At 37.3% G+C, this 25093-nt stretch overlaps 1 protein-coding gene across 6 annotated transcripts in view; it reads right to left on the reverse strand.

Moving 5' to 3' along the window:
* Positions 1–25093, reverse strand: part of KHDRBS2 (KH RNA binding domain containing, signal transduction associated 2) — a 343516-nt gene that overhangs the window by 54896 nt on the left and 263527 nt on the right. For all 6 annotated transcript variants that reach the window (XR_010439490.1, XR_010439491.1, XR_010439492.1 and 3 more), the window contains exon 7: positions 4381–4463. Coding sequence is in view for 1 of the 6 variants with exons in the window: in XM_064707310.1 (XP_064563380.1) it covers positions 4381–4463 (83 nt within the window). In the remaining 5 variants the exon portion in view is untranslated. The remainder of the gene's footprint in view (positions 1–4380; positions 4464–25093) is intronic.

Consider the following 25093-nt stretch of genomic DNA (forward strand, 5'->3'; position numbering starts at 1 on the left):
TCATCAGATAATCCTTGGCTTCCTTTGCTCCTCCCTGTTGGACAGCACTGTTCACACTGCGTATGGCTGGATAAGGTGGGCACAAGTGAATTAAAGAGAATATACCCTTCCTGGTTCATCCCATGACCTGACAGTCCCAGGCTTCCTTGGTATGTGAGACATCCCAGGCTTCCTTTTGGCTGTGAGACATCTCTGAAATGAAACTGTTGGTGCTGGCAGAGACACAAAGGACAGTGGCGATGACTGCAGATGTGGTAGCAGAGCTGAAGATGGCTCTGTTGGCCATCAAGATTCATCAGCAAATGATTTTCACCAAATTATTCTGCCGGTCTTGGCTGAGAAGTTTGCCCACACTTTGCACATGGGACAGTCTGATCTCCAGCAACCTCTGAGTAACCAAAGAGGCTGATCTTCCACATCTCCTCACAAAACTTTGCATCCTTTTCTTCTGGTGATCTAGTGATCTCAGCCCATTACTCCTGAACAGTGGTGATAGATCAACAGACTTAAAAGTTCCTGGTAAGAAAATCAAAAAGTGCATTACATTTTGAAAGCTAATACGATTCTCCTACATTTTCTGTGTTACAGCTGAGTTGGAAATAAGCACTTGTACCATTTTGTATATTGTGTCTATATTTTTTTAAAATAAAGTTACCAGACCAGAGGTTTGGGAGGTAGATCTAGCTGGCAGAAATGTTTTGAATGTCCTCTGTCTTACTCTCAAGTACACAGAGAATAGAGTATGAACTTAACAACTACTGAATATCTCTTGGTGTGTCTGGACAGTCAGATATTCTTATCAATGAGAGCCATCTTCACATTATATGGAAGGGAGGGGAAGAGAGAGGAAACAAAGAAGCAATTTGAATTTCATAGAGAAACTCAAATTACAGTGCATTATTGCCCATGGGAAGTATGTCAGATATGGTGTCTTCTCCTGTCCACTGATATGGTTGTTTCCTTGTTGTTTTTGGTATTTGACAAAGCATTCATTGTAATTAACTTAAAAACTGTATTTTGACATCTGTATGAAAAAATTTCTAAAATGAGTAGTTTCTAAATGTCCTCAGACAATGTGCAGTCTTTCACAGAATCCTGCAAATAATGCTTACAGACTCAGTTGGGAAGGACAGACAGTTCATTTAAATCTGTCCTGAGGTTTCATCTTGTGTTCAGAGTTGTCATTATGGGACAGGAATATAAGGAGGGGAAAAGAGGCTTTACAAATACATCTTCTGCTATTTAAAGCAAGACATACCTGCGTGCAATACAGACTGTCATAACCCATAATTCTCTTATTTCTAAAATAAGCCTCCCCGTCTTAATAAGGTACAGGTGGCACTTACCATAGTGAGTGTCCTGCTTTTCTCTTTCTTCAAGTTGCTTCTTTGCTCCATTTCAAAGTGTGCTTGAGACTCCTCTTAGCTTGTTCAGACACGCAGACTTACTGTGGGTTTCATTCCAGCCTGATTCTGAGACTCTGTCATAATCTCTTCCACAGGTGACCCCATCCCCCCAGTTTCAGCCTAAAAATCAGACTGCTGTCATGAAGGACAGACAGAGCTTTCTGTCTGGAGAAGTTCATTAGAGAAGTCCACTAGAGAAGGACCTATACCAATTGTATTGTTGGACCTGCAACACCATCCCTGACTTTTAGTAAAAATTTTTAGATAATTCTGCACTGAACTACAGCATCTGAATGGTCTTGGGGATTGGTAATTGTGGTGCTCCTTTTACTAAACCATAATCCTATGTTGCAGCACTGTGCATGTCAATACTGTCCTTGTATTCCCTGCTGTTGGCAGAGCTTAGTTTGCAAAATTCTAAATCAGATCTCTTGGACAGCAAAGGACTAAGGCTCCCTGTATGGGCAGAAAGACTCTGGCAAATGGGAAGTAGATACAAGGTATGGAAGACAAAGGCAGTGGTAACAGGGGTGGTGGTGGCAGGCTGCCCAAACTCTGTCTTTACTCTGTGCGTGGGGTGAGCAGGGGAACAAGGGGAATTTACTCTGAGCTCTGCCCTAAAGCACACTGAAGGCAGCCTGAGCTCAGACCATCCACCCTGTCTGTTCGTGACCCTCCACCCCAACATGCTCTTTTTGAAGCAACGAAGAGAATAAGGCTTGGCCAACATGCACAGTAAGACAGACAGTCAGACAAAAGTATGTACCACTCTAAAAAATTCCACACTGAGTCCCGAATAAGCCATAAAAAGCAATGGGAAACTCTGCCCTTAACATGAACAGAAATCTTGGTGCTCTGCATTAAGCCACTAACTACAATTGCTTCTCATCTCATACTTTAGAATTTCAGTCATTCCCACCAGAGGGAAGCAATGATAATTTCCTGGCAGAGCACAGACATTGTTGGTAAGTTTTTCTTAATTTTTTTCCCTTAAATGACACAGAGGATGAGATGAGTAAGTACTTTGGAGCAGTACTACTTATCTTCTTTGTTAGGTGTGCACATGGTATGACTCATATGACTGGGCTATACTAATAAGCAAGATCTGAGACTTGGAGAAAACATTTTGAAATACACATCTAACCAAATATTTTGGGTACACTATTTCATTGTATTGTATTACTTTTATTTTTTGCTCAGTAAGCAGGCATTTCTATGAAGCTAAATGGCCAATAAAAGGCAGAAATATAAATTGTGCATTTAATGGTCCATTTGTTCTTTAAATCTTTGAAACAAGAAGCACGGAGCTCTGAAAGTGCTCTCTTTGAAATCAATAGGCTACTTGAGGCATTAAGTGCCACTCAACATGGGTAAGTATGACCACATGTCTTGTCATATATTTCAAAAGGAAATATTTTAGTTTCAGATTTTAAACATATTAGGTATCCTGCAGGTACCTCCAATTAGTAGAAAACATATCTGATGACTAAACTTAATAGCTGTTTAATTGACTAAATTATGTGACTATAAATTTTCTATCTTGTAACAAATTATCACTACTAATTCTAGCTGCATTATAATACTCTCCTCATAAAATTGATATATTTGTCATTTAGTTGCCTGGGACATCAACTTGCAAAGAAATTACAGGTTAATTCATATGTTATAAAGCAATGTCATATCAAGACATTTCCAACTAATTATTGTTTTTACATCACAAGCAATATCTCCTGTGACAATTCACTCTTGTAGCAAAAAAGGAACTGAATTGTTTTAAAAAAAGTTGAAGTACATTTGACAACAAGAATACCTACCTACACAATGACATGATGGGTGCAGCTAGTAAAGTATAATTACCTGAAAGTGTTAAAGTATACTTGATGGGGTTCACATTTAGGTGTGACAAATCCTTTTAAATATACTTCACTGGATATAAAGATACTTATAAAGTATTTTTTATCCACTGAAGTATCACTCACTACAGCAGTTCTGAAGCTGAACATAATTCTGACAGGCATTTATATCAGCAAAGCATTCAATTAAAAAGATGGCTGAACAGAAAAGCAAGTTTAAGGTCCTCTGGCCTTGGGAGTGTAGAACTCTGTATGTATACATCACTTTCTTGCTCAGTGAGAAACACACTAATTTAGTTAAAATTTGTGTCTTTACTTGTTAGAGTTTCATTTGCCTTTCCACAACCTTACAAGTACTTTCAGCAGTGCATAAGACCAGTTCCTGAATTAATGGTTTAAAAACCCTGTTATCCTTTAGGTTAAATGTGAGAAAGATGCCATTCCATATTTAATACCAATGCACTGGCGGTCCAATTAGTGGATGAGTGTGTGAAGTGTATGTGTATAAAAAAGGGATAATTTTTGTTGCCTCATCTTATTCACACAAATTGATATAAGATGTGAATGTAGCCTTTTCCTATTATTCCACATCACAAGGACAAACATAAGTTTCCAAATTTATAAATTCTGAGAGTTGCTTAGAAAATAACTGGTGGAAAACAGACGCTTCAGCCTTACTTCTGGCATGTAATTCCCTTCTATAGTTTACCTTGATGGTGGATGACAACCAGAAACAGGTTACCATCACAAATATTTTTAAATTTCTTTCTGATTTTTCTCAAAACATTCTAAAAGCCGTAAGTATGAGATACCTTTCACAACTTATCATCAGTAAAGGATGAAAAAAAGGGGACAAATAAGTTCAGAAAAACATCAAATAAGAAAATTATGTAATTGCTTGTTAAAAAAACCCACTTCATTTCTACCAATTTTAAAAGCATAGCTGCTTACATTTTTATGTCATCTGAATCTCTGTATATGGATTTGGACTGTGATTATTACTTTTTACTTCAAAAGTACTCAGAGATTTGTAAAATTTAATGTGGAAAATAAACCAGGAAATTTACATGAAAAACTAAGATAAAAAAGTGTACTTTGGGGAAATAATGTAAAATGCTTACCTTTGTGTTTGGGTGGCATAACTGTTATCATATGCCTCATAGCTTGGATCATCATATTCACCCCCATATCCATCATCGTATCCCTAGGGGGAAAACAAAACACCACAGCTTAGAAGAGTGATAAATCAAAGCATATTATCAAGCTGTAAAAATAAATTGCATCAACATGGGCATGTCATGTTTGCCCACGATAATGTGAAACATGGAGCTGACTGAAGAGAATTGTGAATTGTGAAGAGCAACCTGTACATTGCAAGAATAAAGTAATCAGTCACTCATTTAAGAACTCAGCTTATTCACTGATAAACTGTGGTGCATTGTCCAAACCACAGTGCCTCAGTGGGATCTGTGTGGAATACTGATGAAAGAATAATAAAACCAGCAATTTCTGAGCAGTTTGTTACATAAATGGTTCTATAAATACCTACAGGTGAAATGAACAAATGGCAGGTCAAAGACACTGTCTCTTCTACACTATTAAGAATGGTGTCAAAATCTTAATATTCAGTATATTGAAAAAATGCAAAACAACAAAACAAAACACAGCAATCTATGAGAAACAGTATCTTTCAAGCAAGTAATGGCATATTACTTTTAAAAATAATGCAGAGTAAGGCCCTTTACTTTCACTGAGCATCTTACTCTTTTATGCTTTTCTGTGACAAATTAACCAACAATTTAGCACAGGCTCCTGCCATCTAACTTAAGGTTCTCACTCAAGAGGTCAGACGGATGAGCAGGCCACCTAAGACAGAGAGACACAAGTGACTTCAGAAAGTGGTTCAGCTCATCTAATGCCGAATTTACCACTGAGAGAGTCACTGGCAATTGTGATCCATTGTAGCTGTCTCTGAACCAAAGAATGCTCAGGAACCACAGAATAAATAAACAAATAAATATATATATAATCCAAGGGATGACTTTTGATATGCTCTTTTCATAGGACAACAGAGTAAGAAAGAAATGCTGTATGGAAACGAATTTTTTTTTATTTCTTTGTGATTTTGGGAGCCAGTATTTGCAGTTAAATTGCAATGAAACATTTCATTGTCTACAGAAAACCTTGCTGTTAAGGGAAATGCTAAAGGAAATAGTGGACTTAAAGAACTTTTACTTGATGTTAATTACAGCAAAAGGCAATTTTTTCCTCCCACAAACTATGCAAAATTTAGTCAGCTTGGGGGAGAAGGGACAGCATGAGGCAGCTCCAAAATAACAGCAGTCCTAAAGGAATCACTCTAGTACACTATCATAATCACCTAAAGTACAGTTAGTTTGGTACTTCATTATTTCTGCTAATTAAACTGCCCAGCGGTATTAAATAAGACTTCACTGGCATTCCTAAATTCAAGAAAACATTCTAAGGAGGAAGCATTCAGTTGTTTCCTCAGGTCAAGCATATTAAATCTGCCTGTTCCTCTGGGCTGCCCAGCAGTGAGGGTAAGGGTGGATTCCAGGTAGGAGGTTTCATCCCTGTGGTGCTCTAAGTCCTGAAGGAAGGACAGGACTCTGCATAGTGATTTCACTGTCTCAGCTGTAGTAAAGTAAAGACTTTTAGGGCAGAAAGGAGTGTCCATTTTCAAACTGGAAATGGCCTCTCCCAGAATCTGAAGTCAACACAAACCCCATCATCTTCCATTTTAGGTGGCAGTGCACCATTTTGACTTGTCTGCATTAGTATGAACTCATAGCAAAAAGTACAGCTAAAAACATATCCCTGCAGATGACAGTGATATATTTAACATTATATAGCTAAATAGACAATCTTGCTTCAGGGGACAGGATAAGAGAAACAATGCACCCCAGGAGACAGATGTTAGTCACATTGATTAGTATGCTACTGGGTGGGATCCTGCTACTGTGAAGATGAGGGTGATGGGAGTTCCTATATAAAGTCAAATAGCTAGAGGACAGACATTTCAACCTGCTTACCCAACCATCTGAGAGAACAGGAAAGGCAGCAATTACAAATTAGCTCTCTCAGTTTCTTGATGCCTGAGGTGGATCAACATTCAGCATCAGCAGGGCAGAGAACACTTGTTAATATTTGACACCTCTGTGGGTTCACGTTACAGACTTTAACAGTCTGCCTCAAGGCTCAGAGCAGGTCAATACAGTGCAAATGGTTCAAGTGGAATGGTGGGAAAACAAAGTAAAAAGAGCACAATGTACTTTTAATGAATAGAAAGTATTTTCTGGATAATATTCTTTTATTTGTGCCAATCTGTATGAAAATTATCTTCTACTTTATTGAAAGTTTAATGCAATGTACCCAGACACCCACCACACCTTTAGGTATCGAGAACAAAGACTCAAAATAGTTCCTTTCACATCCTTGAAGTGTATTAAAGTCACTGAGCAGTTTTCTCCTCTTTAACCTTCAGATCCTTGGAACCCACAACTTTAATGTTTGAAAATACTTCTTGGTCAGGCGCTTTGAGAGATGAAGCACCCAGTTCCCACCTACAGCCAGCTGAGATCAGAAGTTGTGAGTCTGAGGGTGTCCAAATTCACAAATTCTCCTCTATGTGCGATGAGGATGGTGCTCCAAAAGCAGTTTTGTATAAATCCAGAGATCAGAACCCAGGATGCCCTCCCCAAATACAGTGTAAATTTTTACTCAGCACTTGAGTCAGCATTAATGCACTTTTTAGGTCTATTAGTGCTTCTATAAAAACCAACCAACCAACCAACCAACCTTCTCCTGTATAGAAGTCTTTTTGTCCCATAATAACTGCCACCACCATTCAGAAGAAAAAGCCTCCTACAATGAACTGAGAAATATGCAATGGGCAACTATTAGAAATATTTAAAGTGATAGCCATTTCTAGGCTAGGTTTTTATGCCAGGCTACCGTTATCTCAGGTATTTCTTAATAAAACAACCTTCCAAAACATAAAAAAACCTCAACAAAACCTCTTTACTTTCTGTCAAGGGAAAGGACAGTGAGTCGTCCAGTGACTAGGATTTGTTCTGGCCCTACAACAATACATCTTAGAAGAGATAAAAGAACAGAAATACACATTTGAAGCTGCAGTGACACTAAGAATGTTTATCACCAATTTCAAGGAGTTTTGGTACTGTTTAGAGTTAAAAAATAATAAAAAAGAGATGATAAGTAAAAATTTAAAATAATTTTTCAATTAAAAAATTTAACTGTTTTGAAAATGAACTTTTCTAAGTATTTACCTCCCCACAAAAGGGAAGACTGGAAAAACTCTTAGGAGAATCTCAGAACAGCATCTGAAATTAGCATTTGCAAGGCTCACTTCAAGAGGAAATACTCCCTACTCTACTACTGATAATGAAAATTACAGTCAGTGGAAAAAGGGATGTAGAAGCAAAAACAGACATAATTGAAAAGAGGCTTATATTCTACTACCCGAGAAAAAGTTAAGTACCAATTTGATTCAGCACTCAAGAGACTATTGAGAAGAATTTATTTTATTTTTTTAGATTTACTCAAATCCTCTTCTATTTTCAGATGCCGAAAAAGATATTCAAAATACAAACAAAATTTTAAGTACCATAAGTTACAAGGGTATCATAATGTAACACAATCTGATGTCTTTAAACATGAATTTTCTTCTTAGTGTTAAGACCCTGTTTCAAACAGTAACAGCCTGTACTCAAATGCACCAAGTTTAAATCACCTCTTCTCTGAATAGCCTTAGAAAACAGAATTTTCATGGTCTGAAAAATGGTAGGTTTCAACTCTGTGAAACCAAGAAGAAAAATAAATCTAATACTTCTAATGAAAACTGTCCTGCTCACAATATTTTATGTATGTCCTTGTAATACGTGAGAAAATACATTGTAAGAGAGTTGAAACTCATTTGGTTTTTACAGAAAATAGCCCAACTCTTTCTAAAGCAGCAAACTGCAAAATGGCTAGACTTTAAAAAAGAAAAAAACGAAGCACAAACAGTAAGTCAAAATAAAGTGAGTTATGCAACTCAGTACTCAGTATATTAGTTGGCAAACGTGTGAACATGAAAAATACCTGCAGTCAGAGAACCAGAACAGCCCTTGTCATGAGCTGCATCCAGCAGCACACAAAACTTAGTCCTGTACCTCAGAGAAGATGAAGGTATAAATATCCACCTCTAGTTGTAACTCTTACATAAAAGCAGTTAGGGGACCTTTGCACAGTTGCCTTAGGTTGGATGTTCTTAGGGGTATTCCATTCCTATCTGCTAGAGGTGTGGCAGTGATCTTCTGTTAATTAGGCAATTTTCTTTATCTCTTCCACAACCAATCCTCCCTCTGGGGAGACATCTGCTGTTAATGGGTGACATTGAGTGTCACTGCATGATGGATAAAATTACAGCATCCCATTGTGAGAAGCTCTGCCCAGGGGGAGGAGCCAAGCATTCCTACCTGGATATAATCTGAGAGTTGGAAGACCACAAGCAGCCTTTCCCACTGGATTCCCAGAGGCAGACCAGGCCTATCTACACCACCACTGGATCTTCAGAGGAAAACTACACCCTTCTACAGCATCCCTGCTTCAACAGACCCACATCTGCCACTGCTGGAGGACTGCAGCCACCATTTCAACTGGACTGCTACCAACACCCTGACCAACAGTAGCCAGTTGCACTGGTGACATTCTATCACATAAATGTAATTTAAATTAAAGATTTCTTTTCCCTGTGAACTGAAATGAATGGAGTAAAAAGCAGCCTTCAGCTGCCAAGGGAGGATGGGCTGCAATACACCCACTGTTGGTTTTAATATCTTTACTATATCTAATATTCCTCTTTACAAAGTTTCCAGCAAAGTAAATGGTGAACCTCTCACACATCCTGATGCTCCCATAGCTGGAGAGAGAGAGAAATAGATGGAGCTGGCTCTGGCCATGGCGCAGTAAGATTTAGTGAATCAGAGATAAAGAAATAATTACAAGTATCTACTAAAAAGTGACAACTCTTCTGCCCAAGTTTGGTAACTTAGGGATGGTCTAAAGCATCTCACTGTGCTTTGACTTGCTAGACACAATGCCATATATGTTAAATAAATCCTATAACAATCTAAGAAAATTATATTTCCAGGCTTTGAATGGCTGGGAATTCCAAAAAACTTTACTTTTTATTTTTCAACCCTTGAAAACTGGATAGTCCATCTCAGAGCTTTTAAATGCTCCAGTAAATGCTGTGGTACCAGGAAGGAGCAGAAATGCTTTCACAGGTGCTTAACAAACACCTTAATCAGTATTTAATTTTAAACCAGATTTCACTATGATGCATTATTAATGCTGAAGGTAGACTATTTAAATGGCTGCAACTTGGCCAAATGCAAGATACTGTGCTATAGCAAATGCATCCTCAAATTTTATAAGCTGCCTGTGTCTCCAAATTTACAGAATTCCCTAAAGAAAAGACTTGTAGGAGTCATGATGATTAACAGCTATACAATTTTACTGCAGCACTGAAGAAAAAAAGCTCCTCAAAAATAGTCTTATATGTCAAAAAAAGGAAAGAAAAGGAAAGAAAGGAAAGAAAAAAGACATAGGTTAATTCTTTCTGCAATCCTACTGGTTTTGATCCACTCTTATCTTCTATTTAAATATATTTAACCATTAAGGATTCCATGAATTAGTAATACAGAATAGTTAACAAATCTTCAAGTGCTCAAAACTCAAGGCAAATAAATATTTACCTATTTATTAATGCTGAATCTGGTCTAGATGAGTGCTCAGGCATTCCTAATTTGGAATCTTTATATCCTAATATCTGCAAGACACCCTATGCCTTTTTCACAAATTATAGTTCTTGCTTAATCCAATTCAAAATTTGAGTTCACCACATATTTTCTGGAATCTTACTTTATAGAAAAGTATTTTTAAAAATAATTTTGGACAATGAATTTTAAATTCCCTTCTGTATGCGATTTATGCATTTTGCATCATTTTTGAGTCCATACATAAACATTTTAACTCAACCATTCATTTTTCTTACCTTGTGAAAGACCATACAGGATTATTTAGAAGACATAAAAATGATCTCTCTTATTTAGTATTGGTTCAAGCAATCCAGCTAAACAGTATTTCACCACTACCATGATAACTTTTGATTATATTTTTAAAGCTGTAACCTGAATAATGCGTTCCATATATATACATACACAGACATTTGAATTAATGAAACTTTTCTTTGCACTCAGTTTTTTTAAGTGCTGATGCAATGAAATTTACTATGAACAAAATAATTAGCTTTTTAAAGTTATGAAAATCGGTCACTAAAGAAACTAAATGTTAAGCTGATATCAGTTGCAGAAGATATGAACTCATTGTTTTTTCTGCTTATGACAATGATTAAACTTATTATACAAGTGTTGCTTGTACTGAATGCAGCAATGTTTGCACTGCTGCCACTCACATTTGAATAAAAATGTTCCTGACAATTCTTTTTGATCCTGCATACTGTAAAGGAGCAAAATCCAAAGTACCTACCCACAGCATCTTATTAACAGCAATATTTAATTTTCTAACAGATATTGTCCAATTGGGAAAAACATTTTAGTAAGGATTAAAGGTACTGCAGGCTTTTATTCTTGGATTTAAAAAATTTGTAAGAAGAGTGAACTCAATTAACACAATCTTGTAAGGAATTATTCATAAAGGCCAGGTATAATTAAAAGAAAACATGCAGAATGTAATGGGACTTCTCATTTGTGAATATAATAATGAGCAAAACAGTAAAGAGTAGTTAATACTTATTGAGATATTTAAAGGTAATCTTTAAATTGTTATTCCCTGAAGTTTGAGCATGCAATTAGAGAAACTGAGAATGGAAAAGAACAGATCATCTATTAGAAACTCTTGTCAAATGTGATTGCTCCTTTCAGCCCATTTTTTAGTGCTTTCTCTAATCAAATGCTAAATATTGCCAGGCGTAGGGATTCCACCATTTCTCTTGGGAGACTGTCTGACAGCCTAATAGATCTTTGTGTCAGACACTTCTGCTAACTTTATCCCACATGACTAAATATATCCCACTGTACCAGTGAGATGCATTCTCACAACTCAGTATTCTCAGTGTTCTCCAATGTCTGTTATATTCTCTCATTTTCTTTTAAAAATTACTCAAATATGAAGATTCAAAGTCAATGCAACCCTGACATAGACAGAGATGCATTGATCAGCAGACAGCACAACAACCAGTGAGGACCCACACCAAAATCTTAATAAAAATCTCATAAATATCCTTGCCTTCACAAATAGGGTCCAGGAAATTGTTGTACTTGTTGTCTTTGACTGTAGTGGATCAAGAATGTTAAATACTACTACTAGTATCCTACAGTGAAAGCCTTCTAAAGGAAGTGTCTATCAGTGGTGATAGCCGAGCTGTCTGAATCAAATCTTTAAAGTCTGATGGAATTTCACTGCATTAAAATCCACCCAGAAAATCTGTATAGATCTCAGAATGAGACTTTCACAGCTTACTCTGCAAGGCTTTGTTCTGTGCACCAGATCAAATTTGCATATATTTTTTAAGGTGATGGAAGTGATATAGATATAGATTACAGTTACAAAATCCCTATAAAATAGAGAATAAAAATCCTGTTACTGTGTATGGCATATTCCAGATCACAGTTACAAAATCCCTATAAAATAAAGAGAATAAAAATCTTGTTACTGTGTATGGCATATCCAAGACTCTGGCCTAGCTCTCTTGCAAAAAAGGATGTGCTGTGATCTCAGACTGCAGCAAGAAGAAAGACAAAGGAATTGTAACAGTTTCCCCTATTAAATGCTACACTCCTTCTACCATGCTTGTAATGGCTGTGGTCCAGCTTAGCCTTTACCTGCCCATCATTCATGGTTGAAAACTCAGAAAACTGACTGGGTCTTTGATCCATTAACTGACTTAAGTGCATTAAAGGCACACAAACAGGTAAAACAGACATACTGAAAACAAATGGTAACTCTATGCTAATTCTTTTAATGCTTGCCAAAGAATAAAAGGACAGAAGAAGCAAAAGAAAAGGTAAAAAAGGCCAATAGGTCTGTTCATTCCAAGACTATTCTCAGGAGAGTGATTCTGACCTTTCCTGGTGCAAGCTGTCAACAAATTAAGGACTACAAAGGATTAAAAATTTTGATGGACTGCAAACCAGAATAGTACTGATTTTCATTTATCATATACAAGTAGAAGTTCACATCTAATAATGCCTCTACTCTAAGCACTCTAAGCACTGGGATGTAGACACCAAAAGCAGAGTTCACCAACCTTCTCAAGCATGCCTAGGGCTGAATTCCCAAAGTGTACAGATCATCCTGGTCCATGGTCATCTACTCATGGTGTCCAACAATGTAACTGCAAATGTAATTTCTGGTTCCTGTTTTAACAATTGCATTAGATAAAGAGTGACAGGCAGACTACTTGCTAAAAGAAAAAAATTCTTTGAGATTCTTTTGAGATTTTTCTCTCACCAATAGATGGAGAGGCACAATATAACCTGCAGTGAAGACTTGACTGATATACCCGAAATCTTGTGTCGTTGCTGGTTTTTTGAATGAATAAATTTTACTATTATTTCTTAGATTTTTTACTAAGATCAGAACCCTTTTAGTTCCATATTCAGATTTGAAAATAATTTTTTGCAGTTTTAGCTCTTTCAACTATTTGAATTTTAAAGCCTACATATCAAGTCAATTTGTATTACTCTTCTACTATTAAGTGACATAGGTCTTTTTGTTGTTTATTTTTATTGTTATAATTTCAGCTTTTTATTTTATTTTTATATGATGATACTTTTATTGTATGAAATATAGATTGTGATATATCATAATCAATTCCATTTCAGAAAGAGAATGTAGGGAAGTGGGATGAAAAGAATTTGTTAGTTGCTATTTCCTTTTAAACATTGTTCCAGCACTCTACACATTCATCTTTATCTTTTTTATGCTATGATAATACCTTGCCCTGGATAACACAAAAATCTAGGTATGTCTCAGGTCTTCTTTCTTTTAAAGAACAACAATATTAACAGGAATTTTAAAATTGAATTCTTTGAAATTTGTATCAGGTCTTAGCACGCTGAAAAGGCCACAATGTCAGTTTTAGAAGTATTGAAGGAAAGATTGTTCACAGCTAAACAACAAAGAGGGTATGTCAGCGCATGCTGTGGTAGAAAAGGAAAAGCATATGGATACATTTTTTACTATGAGTTCAGAGAAGATGCCAGCTAACTCTTAGAATCTGCTTGAATACTAAAAAAATCAGTAGAAGGTTATTCTCACCTACATAGTATCACTGAGGTTGGAAAAGATCTCCAAGATCACTGACTTCAACCTTTGACTAAACATCACAACGTCAATTAAACCACAGCACTAAATGCCACATCCAGTCATTCCTCGAGCACCATCTGAGATGGTGATTCCACTGCTCCATTGCAATGCTTGACAACCCTTTTGATGAATAATTTCTTCTTGATATCCAGGCTGAATCTCTCCTGGCACAGCTGAGGCCATTTCCTCTTGTCCTGTTGCTGGCTGCCTGGGAGGGGAAACTGGCACACCCCTGGCTCCAGCCTCCTTTCAGGCAGCTCTAGAGAACAGTCATGTCTCTCCTGAGCTTCCTTTTCTCCTGGCTAAACACCCCCAGCTCCCTCAGCTGCTTCTCATGGACTTGTGCTCCAGACCCTTCACCAGCTCCATTGCCCATCCCTGGACTCACTCCAGCCCCTCAATGCCTCTCTTGCAAGTGAAGGGCCCAGACCTGGACCCAGCACTGGAGGTGGGACAATAATTTCCTTGGTCCTGCTGGCCACACTATTCCTGATACAAACCAGGATGCCACTGATCTTCCTGGCCACCTGGGGACACACTGCCTGCTGGCTCACATCCAGCTGCTGCCGACCAGCACTCCCAGGTCCTTTCCACCAGGCAGCTTTCCAGCCACTCTGCCCCCCAGCCTGTAGCTCTGAACAGGGCTGTTGTTACTGGAGAGTAGGATCACTATTCCACTATGTCAGTGTTATCTCCTCATTGGCATTGTCCTTGTTCTGTTAATGCACTGCGGAAATGAAAGACATTGATTTAGCTGTGATTGCAATAGTCAATGACTCAGGAATCCATGTTAAAAGAAAATCTTCATGATTCACAGAGGCATTGTCAGTGCTTTATACAGTACTTCATAACAATTTTTAGTTGGGTTTTAAAACAGAAAACCCATGGGAAAAAAGGTTGCACTGGTATTTCCCCCAAGTCAAGACTAGGGTCTAGTCTAGTATTAAAATGTATACAGGATTACATAAAACCATCTGGACATTATTTTAAATTTCAAAAATAATTGTATTCACTTAACTCTTTCATTTTTTTTTCAGTTTAATAAATGGCTTTTACTTAAGTTCATAAAACTCAATTCTAAAATACTAAAACATAAAAGGAAATAAATACACAAAAGTATACTTCCTGACTAGCAAATTGCACACTGAAGGGAATATGGTTTGAAAGGAAACTGACTATTTTTGTCACTGGCAATTTTCTGTATTCAAATATTATCATAAGGAACATCCAAATCAGGCTCACGAAAATATTTGACACCTCTGAGTCCCATCATTGTGAATCCAAAGAATTCTATTTGAGGTTGAAGTAGATTAGCAAAACCACAGCTGAAAGTTCATTGACTTAAAATATCTACCAGACTCTCCGTCTGTTAATGTATCTAAGAAGCAAAAGATGCTGACTTATCTATGATGCTGATTCCTCAAATGTATCCCTCTAGAAGAGAAAAAAAAATCAAACTCCTCCTGATTTCAGTATTTCTTTACATACTAGTAGTCAGTCAAGACCTCAGTGAGGTCAACTGAACACTGACTTGCCTATTTAGCATTAATATTAAAAAGGAACTAAATAACTTGGTCTAGCAGTATTTATTTCCTTGGTAAAATGTTTGGAGGTGTGCCAGTAAACAGGTGTGACTGGTAAACTCCTGAGCATCACCTTGAACATCTGGGAAGCCCAGAACATGGGCTCAGATTGATAAAATGGAGGAAGGACACTTAGAGCATTTAATTACAAGCATCGCTAAAAAAAAATAAATTATTAGTATGCAAATAAACATTAAGTGCTGCATCACTGGTGATTAAAAGCTGGCCTTCATCTTTTAAATTGTAGTAATCTTGCCAACTGAAGAAAGCTGTATCTCAATTTCGACCTTGAGGCAGACTGATGAATATATCTGCAGTCAGCACAGGAGTGAAAATCAGATCAGCTTGAAAACCTGAAAAAGTCCCTTGTTGAAATTAAAAGCAACATTCTTCTTGTTGATTTTATCATCTATAGTGTCTAAGGATCAATGGGGTTCCTGTATTTCAAGATGTAGCTTGGAGAAGCTGAATGTAATTTAAATTTAAGTCCATTTGGATAAGCAACACAATTTTCTTCTTTGAAAGAGGTCTTTCTCATCAGTGCCTGCTGGAGGTCAAAAGCACAGTTCAGTGGAGTTTTCTAGTTCCAGACTAACTGATTTTGGTGTCAATGTGAAAGCTAGGTACCTCACATCTGATTTTAGGGCAGACATTAAGAGCTCAGTTCAGCAGCTACACAGTTATCTCCCATCATTTTAGAGATATGAACACATCCCAGTTTCTGCCTCTTAGTCCAGCAAGGCAGGGGTTTCTCCCATGTCTCATATGACATCAAGGATTCTCTGTGGATGCCTTGAAGGCATCAAGACCTCTAGAGTGTCTTCAAATGACATTATAACCTGTGTCCAGACAGCCCAACTAGACCTGAATCAAGAGACTAGGAGATGAAGGGTGCAGCTACATTAGTGTTTTGAGCTGGAACTGCCTTAAGCATTGATCCTACAAAACTGAGGTGAACAACCAATATGTCTGAAATCTCAAAGCATCTAAGACTTGGAGATAGATATTCCTAAACCTTTTCTTCTGGGCAGGCTTGTAGCTTCAGTCTTGGCAGAACTGAATGGCTCATCAATGACACATCAATAACATTTACTCACTGCCCATTAAGTTCTCCATTTATCATCTAGGAAAGTTTTGAGCCAGTTGGCATGCCCCGAGAATACCTAATACACACATCCATGAGTGTGCCTAAAACCACAGCTGATATGCTTTGTTTCTTTCCAACAGAGCACAATACCACAATACTTGCATGGAGTACCAAAACTATCTTGTCTCTTCCATTGGCATTCTATAGGAGAGATACAGCTTCTCCTTATTCCTTAGTTTTCTACTGCAGAAGATTCAGGGCTGTAAATCATAATTATTCCCAATTGACTATATAGATACTTATACCTATTTCCTCATAATTGAGCCAAATTCAGCATGTTATATGAAGTTTCCATAACATTGCAACTGGGATGTTAAACCACAGTATTTTAATATGGAAGAAATTGGAAATAATCTTTAAAGGTTCTTGATTTCTGTTCTCAAAATATCTTTATATTTGATCTTGGTATTTAAATAAATAATATCTCTGTAAAGTTTTTGTGTATTTACAGATTATCCTCTAATTCTCTTTTGCAATGATAATTTCATAACGAGAAACAGTATTTCATATTTTGCTTCTACTTTAACTTTCAATGAGAAAGCAAATGCAAAAAACACTGTATATTTCTGTTTCCCAAATAATTCTCTTCTTTTATAAAAGCTAGCACTGATCACAGAAATGACAAGTAGGAAAAAAAAATTTTGTGCATGACTCATCTGTCTTCCGGATTGTTCAATACCTGTGGCAAAAACATCACTAATGTTTTGGTCTGTATATTTTTATAGGTTACAGGACATGAACAACAAGCTATGCACTGAGCTAAGGACGGATAGCTCCTCCTTGAAACAGTGGGAAAACTCTCATGGACTTCAGTAGCACCAAAATTACAGGAAAAAATCTGGAAATTTCTTTTCATCTTTAGATCTTTTGGATCATTTTGGGAACGTAACTGTTAGTATTAATATGGAAAGTATAAATCTTTTATACTCTAGTTGTCTAAGAAAAACCATCATATTTATAATGTAAATAATTACACTGATTCTGTTTACTGTATTAAAGAATTCAACTTTCAGGCAAACCTATGATATAACAAATTATCACTGTCCCTGTTATACAGATGCAGAAAACAGAATTTAGAAGTGCTAATGTAATTAACATGCTCATTATCAAAGTGCAAATCTGTGTCAGATCAATGAAAAAAACTCAGAGTTATTTGGATCATATCATCACCTTCCTAATTGGTATGAGTCATTCCTTGCTCCTATTAGCTTTAAAAGCTGACTAGATATTGATGCTAAGTCAAATGCTGTTTTATAAACATTTAACAGATATCTTATCAAGCAGCTTCCCCAACTCAAACACTTTAAGATCCATAATTTGGAGTCCAGAGCCAACAGTAAGAAATTTATTTCACCTTGGAACATGCAACTTACTGTTGCAAAAAGACTTGTTAAAATTGCACCAAAATACATCTCTATGTTGGTGAGCTTAAGGCTTTGTTCATTACAGCCTACCCTTGCACAACTTTCTCATTATCTCATAACAACTAATGAAAGTTCAGAATTATTCTTTAAATTCTGAAGGGTTTTAAGCTAATCTGACTGACATAGTATTCTTTTGCTTTGTGAAAACATTTCCTTATCTGATTTCACAAACACACAAAAGGCATAGTCGTCCCATCATTTGTTGCTCACATATTTATGATAATGGCAGAACAAAAACTTAATAAGGTTGCAAGATGATAAAAAAAAGTTTGTATACTCAGTGACGCCCATCAGTGTGTCTGACATCTGACAGACCATCTCACAATAATTATTTGAGAAAAAAGTTTAACTTCTCTGTTGGTGAGAAAACTGTGGTTGAACCAAGTATGTCTGGTATTTAAGAATAGGTGTCGTTTTTCACTTTTATCTTTTGTTTTTTAAAATTGTTTCATCTAAGGGGAATGATAGTGAAGAGATGTCTACCAATACTGTGATCACGGTTACCCTTTATCTGCATTTTATCTTTTAAATAAATCTCTCATCATATCATATTATTTCTCTTCCATTACTGGATGTCTACAATCAGGTTGAGACAGGAACACTGACATCTGAATATTGCTCACCCCAAATATTTATGTATACAGACCCTTAAACACTACATTTCAGAGGGAAGTAATTAAATTTTATCAGGAAATTCAAACATCCCCTCCTCAGATACAGCCTGTGTAGAACAGTCAGCTTGTTCTAATGCTAACACTTGCTTTTGGTTAGTATTTTTAAAGTAAAGATTATTTAATAATATTTTGTTTTTATTTAGTAAAAATATTTATATTTTGGGTCTTGTTTCTTTCTTTGTATTTTTCTGTATGTTTTAGACTAATATCTTGTGTACTCCTATGTTTTTCTACCTATAAAACACTATTAAGAGGCCTTACAATGTCTGTCCAGCCATTCCTGGTGGATGCTGGCATAAAAGCAAACAAGCAATGGAAAGAAAATACAAGGAGTGTATGATGAAAAAGAACTTCTTCATAAATTACCAAAAGATGATACTTTCATTTTGATTTATAGTATATTCATAGTACATTTCCCAATTAAAAAAAAAACAAAAACAAAAACATTTCTGTCCAATTTTCCTTTCAAAATTTCCTTTCAAAAAAGCAAAACCTTTTCCCTGAAACTGAGATGCTTCTGGGAAGGCATATTATTGAAAGCTGGTCTTTCGGAAGCACTGCTACTAGACAGGTATGCATAAAAATTAGAAAAAGCTTCAAAGAAATTTCTTTATTTACAAAATAAGTTCACTACCTGCATTAATATCTGTTAGTCAGCATCTTAAAGCACAACAAAAATATCCATGAATATGTATGTTTGAATTATCACAGATGTCCTAACCTGAGATATTTCTGTAACACCTTAAAATCACCTTTATCTTCTTTCTTTAACTGCACCTTATACATTTTATTCAGATATAATGTCCTCTTGTTTTCATGGATAGGAAGCCTGAGAGCTAATTAAGTCAAGTCATCTTGCATAAAAAAATGAGATCATTTTATATTAGGCTTCAGTGTATGCTTCTCCCTTGTTCTAAAATGGTGCTTCTATGAGCCACAAGAAATTTCTAACCACAGAATTTTTTTTTCTAGTCAGGGTAGCTTGATTAGTTCCTTACTTGTACTGACAGTATATTTGTGCCTAACCTATGTGCAGGGGTTGAGGAAATTACCTGTGAAGCAGCTGTAAAAAACTCAGATGTAATAGCAAAACTTATTCCTGGGGGGATAGTAGCCTCACTATCTCCTCCTGACAGGCATGCTCATTACCCTGGCATGGAAGGAAGCTGCCTGGTTACTGATTCAGTTCCAGCTCTGCATTTTCCCCTAGAGTTGGCTCCATGGAAGTCAGACAGCTGACAATCTCAGCCAAGGAAAACTGCAGCACAGAAAGCTGTAGCATTGCCTCAAGTCATTTGACTGGCTGGCTCACAGTATTTCTCTCTCCAAGGTACACCCCAAAAACTTCAGCTTCAGACAGGAGTGAAAAACAGATTGAATATAAATGCACAAATGTAACTTATGATCATAATTCATGAAACACACAGATACTGCAGTTTGTAAAGACAGCAAGTGAAAAAATCTATAAATAAACTTCTGTCAGGAGTGAGAAACATATTCTCTAATATAAAATGGGAATATTTCTGTGTGCATATGGGAATATTTCTGTGTGCATAATATAGACTCATTCCATTTCAGTGATGTTTCCTTGTCCATCAAGATGCAGAAGTGACTGCCACTGCTACCAGATGATAAGTAGTCAAGAAAGGACTTAAGATGAAAAAGATTAATCTAGCAGAAAAGTTCTAACCATAAAAACTTTCAAACTGGGTATGTCTGCACCTTGAATCCTGTGCTCAGTTGGTGGGCCCTCACATCAACAAATACACTGAGGGGCTGGAGCATCTCCAGGGAAGAGCAAGGAAGCTGGAGAGGATTTTGGAGCACAAGTGTTACAAGGAATGACTGAGGGAGTTGGAGGTGTTTAGTCTGGAGAAGAGGAGGCTCAGCAGGGACTTTATTGCTCTCCTGAAAGGAGGCTGTGGCAAGGCGAGGGTTGGTGTCTTCTCCTAGGTAACACATAACTGGACTAGAGAAACTAGCCCCACTTTGTGTCAGAGGGAGTTTAGATTGGATATTAGGAGATGTTTCTCCATTGAAAGAAATGTCAACCACTGGAACAGGCTGCTGACAGAAGTGGTTGTGTCCCCATGTGGCACATGATGTGGCACATGACTTAGTGTGCTGGACTTAGCAGTGCTGGGTTAATGGCAGGCCTTGAAGGTCTTACAGGTAATTTCCAACCCAAAGAATTCTGATGTAATCTGTGATGAACTGGAAGAGAGTCCAAATTGTTTAGTTATGTGAGGAAGGGAGCATTTTTTGCATAGGAAAATTCAAGAGAATTACAGGCAGAGCTCTGTGTAGAAAGATGAAATTGCAGAGAATCTGGAAAGAAGTCAGGATAGCATCCACTAGTCAGTCACACAGAAAATTTTGTCTTTCACTCAAGAAAAAAAAATTGCTTTAGAAAAGGTTTCAATTGTTTGATTAGAAAAGGTAAATCCTAAAAGCATGAAACTATTTTTCCTGAGTTATCTATTTCTGCTGTTTTTTCTTCCTTCAAATGGTCACAATTCATGCTAATATTTTCCTAAGCAAACAGTAAAGGTACATGGTGGTGCAGCAAACCGGTCCTTTTACCAGAATCTGTGGTTCTGGCTGACCTATTGAGGGCTTCTCGCTCCTTTTGGCTTTCTTGAAGCACAGCACTACAGTAAGTGCTGACACTAGAATTACATCAAAAGCAAAGTGACAGGAAAACAGCCCATTAGTAGCTTTACTATTGATCATATGCCAGCTATTTTATCTATAACAAATGCTTTTTCTTTCAATTTTAAAATACAAACTAAAAAAATAAATCAATGTTTTCTCCAATTCTGTAAATGAGTCAAAACAGAAATAGATGAACACTGTAGAGAAATTAGCAATACAAAGACAGCAGAATCAAGGAAATTGTAAGAGCAGCATCTTTTTGACTGAGGGTTCTAAGATCTAAAGATTACAGGCAAAGGAGTTAAACTAAGTTTACTGAATGCAAAAACAGATTACTCAATAAACATGAAAACAATGGCACTCATAAAGGTAATCCTTCCATTCTTGTCTTCACACCACATCCACATAGGCAAAACTGCATTTTTCTGTTCAATGGTGCTGACTATAACTCAGTCTTCCACCTCAATTTTACCTGTATATTCAAACAAATGATAACTAGGAAGATGAGAATCTGTACGAAAATCTTAACTATTCCAATAATTCCTTGGGTATCATTGGGTATACTCTAGACTAGTTTTATTATGATTTTGCTTTGGACAAAATTTCTGAAGCACACTTAACTACTAATTAACCTTGGTAGAGTATGAAATGTGTATTTAAGGGGGCTAAAATTAGGTTCTTATGAGCATAGGGAATGTTAAAAGCTTCTGCTAAATCAAAGTGGACTGGAATTCTACTAAAATTGTGGTGAGTATGTTTTTCAGATTAAGCAAATTCTTAGATATGTAACATATCTAGTACACTGAATGATTGCTAAATTGGTTGTATGCATCACAGTACAGGCATATAACCAGCACAAGAGGAATCTGATACAAAGGAAACTAACTGCTTTCGTGCCGTGTTTTGGTAGCTTCTTTTTCCCCTTCCAAAATGTAGGTAAGTATGTCTTGCAGAAATATTGCTGAAGGGAACAGAAAATGGAAATTTAGATTTTTCATAAAAATATAGTTAGGAAATTACTGAGTTTTAACTTTAGGATAAAAGCTTAGCTATCAGACAACAGCTGATCCATAATGTATAAACAAAACAGCTTACAAAATGCAAAACTATATAGCAAGGGAAAATTCTCTTAGATCTACACAACTGAACTTAGTTCAGACATGCTGCTTTCCCTTGGCATGCAGAATTCACACTGAGATCAACAGAAGCCAGCAGGAGCACCACAGCTGAGTCAAGATTTCTTGCGACTCAATTTAGGTTCTTCCAGCATTAATATATTATGCAAATTAGATGTAAAAAAGAGTGTCTCTGTGGGGTATTTGTACATGTATGCGAATCTGGGGAAAAAAGTCTGTGGAATGAAAACTTCTAACTTCAGGAATGTAGGCACATATAAAGCCTGACTTTTACTTAATTACAAATTTTGATTCATTTAAGAATCACAAATTTTATGTAACAGCCTAAATTAAAAAATGTGTTTGAATATGAATCTCTGCTGTACATTTATGGAACAGAAAGTGTTTTAGGGGTTGAGGGCTTGGAAAAATGATAAGTTTCTATGAGTAACATGGAATGTGAATTGAAAGACAGCTGTTCCATGGCAGTTACATATGGGCATTTACCTTAATTTAATGATTGTTTCTAGCTATCAAAAAATTACAAAAACCTGAACATTGGAAGGCTGGATCTTGAGATTGTCTAGTCCAACAGACAGTTTTGAAGAACCAGTCTGGTTTTGAATATTGCCCAGTATGAAGACCCCACAGCCTCTCTAAGCAAGCTATTACACTGCTTGACCATCTCGATAGCAAAAGAAGTGTATTTTATTTAAGTGGAATTGCCTGTCAGGGTGCACTTAGAGCCTTTAGTGGCCCTGACCTGCTCACCTGTAAGCTTCATCCACACCCCTGCCCATGGGCCCAGGAGCCCTGTTTCAGCTCGGCCTTCCTTCCCTGCCTCAGTGACACCACTGGAGAGCCAGTCTCCAGCGGAGTGACAGCTGTGCTCGTTCAGGACCATTGGCCCTCCTGGCCTGGATCCCAACTGGTCAGCTGGCTTCCCAGCCTGACCTCAGCTCTGCACTGCCACCATGGACTGGCCTGACAGCCACTGACCTGTGTCTGACACCGTTCATCCCCTCCAGATCCCATCATGTTCTGTGGATTGACTCCATCGCTTGCCCTCAGACCCATCTCTGCTACAATGTGACAGGATGATCTGCAGTCTTGCCTGAACCTGGGCACCACTCTGAGTCCACCCTGCAGGGACACAGTGGGACTGGGCTCTGGGTGGCAGGGCCCCTTCCCTCCTGGTCATGATATTGGCCTCCATTACTGGCCTCAAGACAGCCCTTGCTGGTTTTGACATCGTTATTTCCACTGACAGCTTGCACCATGTGCCTCTGGCAAAAATTTATGCCTTTTACTTCTCTTTCTTAGATATTTATAAACACTGATAAGATCTCTCTAGTCTTGTCTCCAGGATGAACAGTTCCCATCCACTCAGCCTCTCTTCATATGTATGTCAATGCTTCAGCACCTTAATCACCTTCATGGCCCTTCGCTGGACTCACTCCAGCACATTCATTTCTCTTGCACTGGGGACTCCAGAAGTGGCCTGAGTACTCCAGGTGTGTGTCAGCAGCGATGAGCAGGGGATCACCTTCCCTGACCCCTTGGCAATGCTCTGCCTAATGCAGCCCAGGATGCCACTGGCATTCTTTGCTGTGAGGGTTCATTGTTTGTTCATGGCCCACTTGGTGCTCACCAAGACCCCAGGTCCTCTTCCCTGAAAAAGTTTTGACACTTGGCCCCAGCTTGTCCTAGTCTCACATGAAATGGGAGCCTAACTTGAAATTTCATCGCTATCCTCTTGGGCAGCAAATTCTGATTTCAGCTAAGCCACTGCTGATTTCTCCATCAATGATTTGTGTTGTTGGGTCACACGAGAGCGGAAAACCTTGTGCAGATTTACAGAACTGAAGTAAATTGAAGGCACTGTGAACTGGAGGTAGGAGAATACTGCTGGAAGGGGAGGGAAGTCAGGTTTAAAAGTGGGACTAGACACTCCATTTGTTGAAATGTTGCCTTTGTGCTCAATTAACTGATTAGTCATCTGCATAAAAATAAACTCATGAATGCCCAGGTAAGTTGGGAGGTCATCAGAAGATACAGCTGTAAGTCACATATAACACACACACATTGTTTGTTTAAATATCTATGCCCTCAGATTTAATATATTTACTGTATTTACTATACAGCACATTCAAATATCCAGTCCAGTTTGTGTCAAAGAGAAGACTGCTTCATGTACTAAAGCAATCTTTCTTAAATTTCAATTCAGTATCCACTCCCTCATAATATCTTATCTATTGAGGGAGTGCTCAGCTCAGTGGGCAGCCCATGCAAAGACTTTGGCCTCAAGTAACTAATTTCCCCCTTATTTTTTGCTTGAAAATAGAAATAATTTTTTAATAGCTGATATTCAACCATCAATTAATTTTAGCTTATATATATTTGCTTTTCTTAAACATTTAATGGTTTTCACATGATATGCACACAGCTAGCAAGCTTCTCTAAGAACATATAAGGTTAAAAAGGAAAAAGAAAAAAAATCCAAAATGCAAACCAGAAGTATACTAAAGAGAAGAAAAAGCCGTAAGTACAAAGCTTTTGTTAAAATATGCAATTCACAACTTAGAAAATTCCAATCTCACTAGTATTTTAGGTCTGAGTTGTGCCTAGACTCAATTTAATTACAATAAAATTCCACTTCAGCAGTCTGTTTCAGAAATACTGTTGACCAAAGGAAAAGCGTAATCTTTCTTTTATGACATGAACCATTTACTAATAAATATAAGGATATATAACAGGTAGCAAAGGAGTCATTACAAATATGTGACCATGAAGATATGAGCTCGTTAAATGCAAGAGGGA

Source organism: Zonotrichia leucophrys, chromosome 3 (assembly GCF_028769735.1).
Source record: "Zonotrichia leucophrys gambelii isolate GWCS_2022_RI chromosome 3, RI_Zleu_2.0, whole genome shotgun sequence".
Lineage (NCBI taxonomy): Eukaryota > Metazoa > Chordata > Aves > Passeriformes > Passerellidae > Zonotrichia > Zonotrichia leucophrys.